Source organism: Mastomys coucha, unplaced genomic scaffold (genome assembly GCF_008632895.1).
Source record: "Mastomys coucha isolate ucsf_1 unplaced genomic scaffold, UCSF_Mcou_1 pScaffold21, whole genome shotgun sequence".
Taxonomy (NCBI): Eukaryota; Metazoa; Chordata; class Mammalia; order Rodentia; family Muridae; genus Mastomys; species Mastomys coucha.
In genome coordinates, this window is record NW_022196904.1 from 35213570 (window position 1) to 35224086 (window position 10517).

Here is a 10517-nt window from a genome sequence, read left to right on the forward strand (position 1 = left end):
TCATGAGGCCCCACCTAGCCACAGTTCCAGAAGCCACCTACTCATTCCCCAAACACCATCCCTTCCTCCTTCCTCTTCCTCCACCCCATCCCATCCGGGCTTGCCCTCCCCTCCCCCAACGCCCTCTCCCTCTCCACCCACCTTGCTATGCACTCCATCAACTCTGCCCTGAAAGGCTGCCTAGTTCAAACTACTTTCCTGGGCTCAGGCTCTTCCTGACAGGAGCCCAGGGGCACTTGATACCCTCTTAGGCCTGGCGTCTATGGTGGCGTGTGTCTTGGGAAAGAGGTGATGAACATATGTAGTCATCACCTTAAATTTCAGAAGAAAAAGGGCTAGAGGTGAGACTCCCACTGGCTGGGTTGGTTTTGATGTTGAGAGATAAGCTTGGGTTACTCTGGTGAAGAGAATAGCGTTGAGATGGGCTCAGGGGTGATCCTATGGTAAAAATGGGATTCCAGGACAGCTCAGTGATGACTCTCTGGGAGCTGGGGCAGACTAAGAGTTGAGAGCCGAGATGAGGTAAAGAGTGAGGTGTAGCATGGCATGGCGAGGAGTATGGGGGCGGGAGGAGTTTGAGAAGGTAGGCTTTCCCCCTTTCTATGGTCTGGTCCTGCCACAGGAAGGTTCACAGTGGGTTCAATTCGGGCTTGGGCGGGGCCAGATCTGGGTCCCAGCTTGTCCCAGAAGCTCCGCCTCCAAGCTGAGGGCCGAGCCCAGGCTGGGGGGTGCCTGTCAACAACAAGCTGAGCCATTGGGGGTGGAGAGGGGGAGCCTGCACCGGGAAATGGTGCGCGCGCTGGGGGAGGGAGCTCAGGGGTTAAAAGCCATGGGTCAGAGCTGAACTTTCTAAGCAGCTGGCAGCTGAAGTTGGCCCCTCACTCAGGTAGGGTCTCTGGGTGGGAGAGGGGCAGAGGCCTGGGGAAGGGGCGTTGGAGGGTGACAGGAAGGAGGAGAAAGGAGGGATGGGAAGGTGGGGATACAGGACAGCTGAATCAGCGTGAGGCGCAGGTGGAGACAGAAACTTGCAGAGATGCAGGGAGCCTAAGCATGCAGAAAGACTAGACGCCAGGGAGGAGACCCAGGGTCCGGGGCAGGCCTAGAGAGGGGATAATGGGGTCAGAGGCGGGGAAGGAGTGATGGGTGAGAGAATGCTCTCTCGACCCAGCTCTCAGAGTGCAGAGGAAGAAGTGGTGACTTCTATGAGATGATGGCAGGTCCTGGAGCTCAGAGGAGTGCGTGCTGCCCCTCCACCAGCTTCCGAGGTGTCCCCCACACAGTGGGGATGGAGAGGGCAAGATTCAAGGGTCAGGGATTTCAGAGTGAATAGAGCTGGAAAGTTCAAGATTACAAAGCACAGAATTTCAGTCTCTGGGCTTGCTTTGCAATACCCACTTCAGCCTCTCGACCCAGGCCCCGCCCACCCAGCCCACCCCCAATCCCGGAGCTATCATGTGGCCCCTAGTGGCTACCATCGCTTGCCTGACCTTGGCCTTGTCCGGAGGTAAGTACTCAGGCACAGGGGTGGAGGCAGGGAAGTCACTCAAGTCAATGGTGGGAAAGGTCAGGCCACGGGGAGGGGGCGTGGGACCCGCGCGCTCCGCCCCACGCCCACTGGAGGCCAGGGAGGACACCCTGATAGCTTCCTGCTAGTAGTCCCTGTGTGACCTGATTTCCCAGCTGGGGTCAGCCCACCAATACCAATGCCTTGACCTCTGATCCCAGAGATGTCCCAGCTCAGAGAAGTCCCAACTCTCTTGGCTCTTTGCAGCTGCCCTATCTCCGCCCCCCCCGCCCCCCTGAGAGCCTCCCTGAGAGCAGGAAGCTCACAAGTGCAGGGGTTCAAATAATAACAAACGCTCCTTTGAGCAAAACTGAAGGTCCTTGCACCTACAATTGTTTTCTTTTGCAACACTGATTGCTCTGGATAAGAGGAGGGACTTAACCTGCTGTGTGACAGAAAGGGCTCTGAAAGTCGTGGAGTTTTATCTTCTTCAGTATTTTTTGGTTTTGATGTTTGCTTTTTGAGATAGTGTCTCCTGCAAATCAGGCTAGCTTCACATTCACTATCTAACTGAGAATGGCCTTGATTTCCTACACCTCCTGCCTCTACCTTCCCAGCGTTAGGGATGGCAAATATGCGCTTCCAGACTCTGTTTATGCAGTGCTGGGGATGGAACCCAGGGTGGGTGGGTATGAGGCACACAGCAGCTGAGCTACAAGCCCAGCTCCTTTCTCTGCCTTCCCATACACACTCTTCAGAACCCCACCCTCCACCCCCCACCCCCGGCCAGGTATGCATGCATCATTCTACAGGGACAAGCAGTAGACACTGTGAGCATTCTGCCTGAGGCATCCATGGCATACTTGGGGGAGCTGTGTAGACATTATTGAGACAACTACCCAAATAATTAGTTAATAATTAATTGCCATTATGAGGTAGGGAGGAGTCTATCCGGAGCCTAGATATGTAATGGAGGCTTCAGGAAGTCCTCCCTAGGGGCTTTGTTCTGACTTAAAGGGGGGAGGGTCCATAGAACCTAGCACCCTGCACCAGCCTTCAATGGGAGATGGGGTGGCTGCACTGCTTTGGTGCCACACCCAGGATTCACACCCTTGCCCCTCCTGGTGCCTCACCCTGGTGCCAGGAGCCCCACATGCTGCGTCTTGTGGAACCCTCCAGAGCCTGATGAGGTAGGTGTGCTGTAATTACTTCCAGGACTCAGGGACAGAAGGATCCTGCCCCAAAGACACTGCCACACCTGAGTAAGGATACTAATCCAGTTGTCCACCCGGTCCACCGTGCCCTGCTCCAGCAGGCTGTCTGCATAACTTCTGACCTAAAGGGCTTTTAAAATTCAGCTCCTTTGCTTAGTTTTCCTGCTGTTCTCTATTTACATTATTTATTTATTTATGTGTGTGTGTGTGTGTGAAGTTTATTGGCTGGGGATACAGCTTAAGGAATAGCACTTAAGAGTGCTTTTCTAGTATGATTGAGGTAAGGCCTTAGGGTCAATCCCTAGGACTATAAATATTGTACTATATCCTTAGTACACTAATGTCTACTTGGATATTATATATTAATATATATAATGTATGTAATGTATAATGTATATATATACATATGTGTATGTATACACAAAAACAAAACAGTCTGCTTATTTGTTGGACCACCTCAAATTGGGGATATAAGTTGCTTTTAATTTCCCTCCTTTCTTCCTTTCCTTCCCTCTTCCCTACTTTCTTGCAGTACTGAGAATCAATCACAGGGACCCCCGAGAACTAAGGAAGTCTGTATGATTGGCCTGCATTCCCAGGCCTCTTTTTACTTTTTTTTTGAGATAGAGTCTTAGTAAATTCCTTAGGCCACTCTTGAACTTCTGTACCCTAGCCAGGTTTTAAATTTGCAGTCTTCCTGTGTTAATTTCCCAAGGAGCTGGGCTAACAAGCCTGTGCCACCAAGCTTGACTTAATTGGCCTTTTTTTGAATTTTGTAAAATTGGGTGATTCACTAAAAGTGATGGAGTCCCCAAAGCTCAAGTAATTGGATAAAGATTTGCTCCTTTCTGCTACTAGAGGTAACTTGACAAGAGTGGGGGTTTCAGTCCGACCAGCATCCTCATGAGCCTTTTATACCACAGGCATACCCAGAGTTAAAAGAGAACTTGACCATAGCTTGGCTTCTGACTTTGCCCTTTATTTTTTTGTTTTTTTGAGACAGGATCTCAGGTAGGTAGCCCAGGCTTGCCCCAAACTTGCTGTGTAGCCAAGGATGACCTTGAGCTCCTCATCCTCCTGTCTTTACTTCTTAATGTCACTTTGTCTCATTTTTGGTTCCATTTTTGACCCTTTATTCCTGCCCTTAACTCTTAAAACCATGTGGCCCATCCCAGCATATGCAGGTGGGGAAGTGGGCTGGAGGATGGGGGGGGTGTCCTTGTAGCTAAGCACTTGCAAGATGCTCAGGATGGAGGTTCAAAGGCAGCACCTTAATGAATCTTACAACTCCCTGGTACTTGATGAACACCTGCAGTTGTCCTTCTGTATCCACAGCTGCCCATCTGAGGATTCAACAAACTAAGTGTTGAAAGTAAAAAAAACAAACAAACAAAAAACCCCAAAGAACCCGTTCTTGTCAGGACTGAGCTCATGGAGGCTTCCCCTTGGCAGCATTCCCTGAGAAATAAGGTGTAGTAGCTGTTTACACAGCATTTGGCTTTTATTAGCTATTATAAATCACCAGGAGGGATTTAATGGAATGGAAAGATGTGTGGAGGTTATATGTAAACACAAGGGTGCTTTGTGTAAAGGGTTCAGACATTCCTGGGCTGTAGTATCTGTAGGGCCCTAGAACCAGTTCTCCACAGATACCAAGGGAGGACTCTGTGTTTTCTACTTGGCAGCTAGGGAAGCTGAGGCTGGTAGTTCGCATGGTAAGAAAGTATCCCACTCTGCCCCACCGCCCACCGTGGTGTGGTGTCTCCATTGTTGCCTCAAGTATGCTAGATTTGAGGAATGAGTCTCTGAACAGAGTGGTTGAGATGGCTGCTGTCAGGGGAGCTTCTGGGAAGGGGGAAAGAAAGGGGAGAGAGAGGAAAAAGAAGACAGGGGAACAGAGAGACAGAGAAAGAGGAGAGAGGGAAGAAAAAGGAAGAGAGAGGAAAAAGAAGACAGGGGAACAGAGACAGAGAAAGAGGAGAGAGGGAAGAAAGAGGAAGAGAGAGGAAAAAGAAGACAGGAACAGAGAGACAGAGAAAGAGGAGAGAGGGAAGAAAAAGGAAGAGAGAGGAAAAAGAAGACAGGGGAACAGAGAGACAGAAAGAGGAGAGAGGGAAGAAAAAGGAAGAGATGAAAAAGAAGACAGGGGAACAGAGAGACAGATAAAGAGGAGAGAGGGAAGAAAAAGGAAGAGAGAGGAAAAAGAAGACAGGGGAACAGAGAGACAGAGAAAGAGGAGAGAGGGAAGAAAACAAGGAAGAAGTGGAGAGAAGAGAAGAGAGAAGAGGGGTGTGGATAGGGAAGATAGGGATGAGAAAGGAAAGAGGGAATTACCAAACCTGAAGAGATGGATAGCTATAGCTTTGATAAGCATCCTTACAGAACATGTTCTCTATCATTCTCCACCTTATTTTTTGAGGCAATCCCACTAGCTGAACTTGGAGCTCTCCAGTTTAGCTGGACTGGCTGCCATCAAACTCCAGGGATCCTCCTGCCTCCTTCCCAACCCCACCCCCACCCCCAGTCTGAGGTTGCAGGTTTGTGACATTGTCCTAGATTTTTACCTTGGTACTGACAGAGAGGAGGTGGTCCATCTCAGATGCAGCAAGCAATCTATCAATTTAGCCCTCTCCTCAGCATTGTTGAATTTATTTTGGGGGAAGTCAAGAATTGGAACAATATGGCCTGTCATTCTTTGTTTGGAGATTCCTTAAGCTAAATTGGAAAAACTGGATTGGAAGAAAAATATATAAAACATTTAGGATGATTTTAGCATTCAGGCAGAATTTAGTCCAAGATGGTGGCAGAGAGTTGGCAAAAATTGGATATTGGAGGGTGGTAGAGATGGCTTGGTGGTTAAGAACACTGGTTGCTCTTGCAGAGGGCCCAGGTTTGGTTCCCAGTGCCCACATGGTGGTTTACAACCATCTGTAATTCAAGTTCCAGTGAATCTGATGCTCTTTCCTGACCTCTTTAAGTATCAGGCATGCGCATGGTATACATACATGCATGCAGGCAAAACATTCACACACATAAAATAAATAAATCTTAAACATTTTCAACTGGAATCAGTATATTTAGGAGACAAATTAACAGGACTCTTGTAAATGATCAAGGGAGGAAGGGAAGCAAGGATTGATGCCCAGTTTTGAGGAGAACGTCAAGATGAGAAGACCTGGAAAGAACAGTTTAGGTGAGAAAGATCAATTTGCAGACAAAAACATCAAGGTGTGTATGAGTTATTTAGGCTTATATCAGTTGAGCCTCCGGCTGCAAAGATTGGAGATGGAAATATGAATTTGGGCGTGGCTACCTGTGGGTAGTCTGTTAGAACTGGAAAAGCACCCAAAAAAATTGTGTTGAAAGAATGGGTGGATGCATAGTGGTTGAGTGGATACATGGGTGAGGTGTGAATATGTGAATGGATAGGCCAATGAATGCATTGCTGGTTGGGAGGATGGATAAATGGGTAGGTTTGTGTATGTATGTATGTATGTATAGATGCATGTATGGAACAGAGTGAGCCAAGAGAAGAGAGGTAGAGATTTGGACACAGGTTTTTAAGTGATGCTGGGTGAGTGTGTGTGTGTGTGTGTGTGTGTGTGTGCTAGAGATCAACATCAGGTGTCTTCCTCTATCATTCTTCACCTTATATCCAAGTGGATGGATAGATGGAAGTGGGTAAGTGAGTGGATAGATGGAAAGAAGGAAAGATGGTTGGGTGGTTAGATAGACAGTTGGGTGGGTAGGGGAATGGATGGATGAGTAGATGGATGAACATGTATATCAGTTGACTGGATAGGTAGATTAGTGTGTGCATGGATGGATAGATGGTATTGATGACTATATGGATACATGTATGGATTGGTGGATGCATAAATGGATGGATAAATGGATGGATGGATAAATGATAGGTGGGTAAATATATGGGTGTATGGGCAGGTAGATGGATGGATACATATACATGGATGAGAAGATGGATGAACATGTGAGCCATTGGGCTGGTGGATAGGTAGATTAGTGGGTGGGTGGGCAGATGGATAAATTGGAAGATTGGTGTCTATATGGATACATAGATGATGGTTGGATGGATGGATAAATAAATGCATAGGCATGTGGATATGTGAATAAATGGATGGGTAATGGGTGGGTGGACAGATGAATAGATGATATAGGGATGAGTGGGTGGATGGATGGAGGCATACATACATAGGTGGGTGGGCAGATGGATGGATATGTGGAGTGTATTGGCATGTTAGTGTATAGGTAGATGGGTGGGTTGGTAGATGAATGAATAGATGGGTAGGTATATATGTGGATGGTAAATTGATGGACGGATGGGCTGATAGCTAGAAGGATGGGTAAATGATGGATAGGTAGATAGGAAGATGGATTGATAGGTGGATGAAGCAAGGAATGAGTGGATGGATGCTGTCTAAGTAAATATGCAAGTCAATAGTTTTGCCTCAAGAAAATGCAAATAGAGAGAGAGTAAACCTCTGCTTAGTTCTTGGCAATCTGGTCATTCCATAAGGCACTGGTCCTCTCAGTGCCTTATGGAATGGACAAGTCAGCACTTCTGTAGTACAAATGAGACATCTACCTAACTCATCCCCACTGGATAGAATATGGCAACTTAGAGGCCAGCAAATGAATCCTCAGCCCTTAGTTATCCAAAACAAGAATCTGACCTTCTCCCCAGATCCGGAACTATAATTCTGGCCTTTTCTTCTTCCTTAGCCCAAATTCTCTAAAATTTCTTGTCTTTAACAGGAATCTCCCGGGACTACCCAAAGATTCTCAATGGTACCAATGGGACCAGTGGTTTTCTCCCAGGTGGCTACACCTGCCTTCCCCACTCTCAGCCTTGGCAGGCAGCTCTACTGATCCGTGGACGACTTCTCTGTGGAGGGGTTCTGGTTCACCCCAAATGGGTACTCACAGCGGCTCACTGCAGGAAAGAGTATGTGGGACATTGAGTTCGGGATGGGGAAAAGGCTGGAGTTGGGGCTGGGGTGGGGATAGAGGTGAGCTCATCTTCTGTCTCTTACCCACCACTTCCTTTACCTACAGTGGATACACAGTTCACTTAGGCAAGCATGCCCTGGGGCGTGTGGAGAAAGGTGAGCAGGCAATGGAAGTGGTCCGCTCCATCCCCCATCCTGAATACCAGGTCAGCCCCACCCACCTGAACCATGACCATGACATCATGCTTCTGGAGTTGAAGTCTCCAGTCCAGCTCACCAGCCACGTCCATACTCTGCAACTCTCTGCAGATGACTGCCTGCCCACTGGTACCTGCTGTCGTGTTTCTGGCTGGGGCACTACCACCAGCCCCCAGGGTAAGTGCCTACATGGTTTGCTGGAGTCCTCACAGATGCCTGAGGCAGCCATAAGTGAAGTAGGAAGAGGTTTCTTTTGTTAGAGTTTTGGTTTTGCATTGTGTGCTGGCTTTCTATTATATTGTTTTTTTTGGTGTATGCTGGAGGGAAACTCCATGTGCCAAGGTGATCCGAAGAGAGTTCAGAAAGCAAACTGCAGGATTCCCATCCTTTCCTCCCATCACTGGGGTTCTGGGAATCAAGCTTATGTCCTCAGGCTTGGCTGCAAGCACCATTACCTACTGAGCCATCTTGCTAGTCCTAGGCTCGCTTTATAAAAGTAAGTCTACATAAATGAAGGGATGTATTAATGTTAATATTAATATCATAAATGTATGAATATTAAAATATAGTGGGGGTGTTACTATGTAGCCCTGACTGGCCTGGCCTGGAACTTACAGAGATACACCTGCCTCTGCCTCCCAAGTACTGGGAATATGTATATTATATATGTGTACATACTTTGTATATATATTGTTTACATATCTATTTTTTACACATATATGATATATTTTATTTTTAATTTTATGTGGTGTGTGTGTATATGTGTGTATGTTTGTGCATGTAAGTGCAGGTGCCCTTAGAGGCCAGAAGAGGGCACCTGACTCCCTAGAACTGTAATCACAGGCACTTGTGAGCTGCCTGACATGGGTACTGAGGATCAAACTCTGGTACCTTGGAAGAGCATCAGGTACTCTTAATCACTAAACTATCTCTCCTGACTCAGAACAAATGAGTATATAATAAGGTGGACCTGATGACACACGCCTAAACAGCCAGTCCTCTGGGAGACTGTAGGATCATAAATTCAGGGGCAATCTAAGCTGCAGAGAAGTCAGTCAGAGGTACACAGAGAAATCTGCCTCAAATTTTTTTTAAAACAGTGAAATAGGGCTGGCCCAAGGGTTCAGTGGATAAAAGTGCTTGCTAGCCACCAAGACTGACAGCGTGGTTCAATCCCCAGGACCCTCATGGTGGAAGGAGAGAGTTGACTCCTCCCTTGACCTCCTCACACTGATTTTGGCATGCATACACATGTACACAAAAGGTTTTAAAAAGTAAATAAGCTTAAAAGGACTGGGAATGTAGTGTAGCAGTAGGGAATGGGTCTTAAATACCTGAACCCTTAGCTTCAGTCCTTAGTACCAAAAAATAAAACTTACATGAAAATGTCTACTATGTAATATCTAACACATTATTATATACTTACTATAAGAAATATATTTATGATCTGCATATTTGTAACATATGTAATGCATTACTAAGTATATCTTTGGAGGTGGATGAACTATAAAACTGTACTAATCAGGTGTTTTATACATATGGCTAACACATAGCATAACATACATCAGCACATCAAGCAGACATCTCCACAACAATTCCTCCCTCTCTCCCATCTCTTCTGTGTCCTCCCCCTCACATTCCTCCCCCCACCACTGATTTTCCCTGCTCTCTCACCTCTTCCCACAACTCCTGGGACCCCTCTCACCTCTAGTTCTCTCCCTCCCACACACCTTTCCATTTTGCACACATGTGAATGTGAGTGCATGTACATTGGTTTGTATCCATAGAGTCTCAGGGTTGATGTTGGGAATCATCCATGATCATTTTTCCACCTTATTCATTGAAGCAGGGTCTCTCAACCAAGCTCTCAACCAGAGCTCACTATCATGGCTGGGACTGCCAACCAGCTTGCTTTGGGGAGCCCCTTCTGAGGCTAAAAATATAGGCAGGCCACCATGCCTACTCCTGGCATTTACATAGTTCTTGGGATCTGATCTCTGAACCTCATGTTTGCAAGGAAAGCACTTTAACAACAGAGCCACCTCCCTAGTCCCCACCTTCAGGTTTCTCATCCTTCCCATCCCCTTTCCCTCTGCTCTAGCCCTCTCACCCGCACCTCCCCTTTATCCTCATCTGTTCCCATGTCTGTCCATATTTTTGTCTCCTTACTACTTCCTGCCTCATCTTTTTCTGTCATCTTACTCAACCCATCTCAATTTCCTGCCCACTCTGACTCTTTAACATCCAGGACAAGCCTCCTCAGATGGTCTCTCTCCTCCCCAGTGAATTACCCCAAAACCCTGCAGTGTGCCAACATTGAACTGCGCTCAGACGAGGAATGCCGGCAGGTGTATCCTGGGAAGATCACTGCCAACATGCTCTGTGCTGGTACCAAAGAAGGGGGAAAGGACTCCTGTGAGGTGAGACATGGAGAACGTTCAGGGCATGCAGTCCATCCCTCTGACTCTCCCTCTCCCTGACTCTCCCTCTCCCTGACTCTTCCTCTCTCTGACTCTCCATCTCCCTGACTCTCTCTCTCCCTGACTCTCCATCTCCCTGACTCTCTCTCTCCCTGACTCTCCATCTCCCTGACTCTCCCTCTCCCTGACTCTCCATCTCCCTGACTCTTCCTCT

The 10517-nt window shown here is 47.4% G+C and overlaps 1 protein-coding gene across 1 annotated transcript in view; it reads left to right on the forward strand.

The window, feature by feature from the left end:
* Positions 1-773: 773 nt before the first annotated feature.
* Positions 774-10517, forward strand: part of Klk13 (kallikrein related peptidase 13) — an 11299-nt gene continuing 1555 nt past the window's right edge. Inside the window, exons 1-5 of the mRNA XM_031384291.1 lie at positions 774-886; positions 1401-1504; positions 7492-7681; positions 7792-8060; positions 10167-10303. Of these exons, the coding sequence (XP_031240151.1) occupies positions 1453-1504; positions 7492-7681; positions 7792-8060; positions 10167-10303 (648 nt within the window). The 5' untranslated portion in view covers positions 774-886; positions 1401-1452. The remainder of the gene's footprint in view (positions 887-1400; positions 1505-7491; positions 7682-7791; positions 8061-10166; positions 10304-10517) is intronic.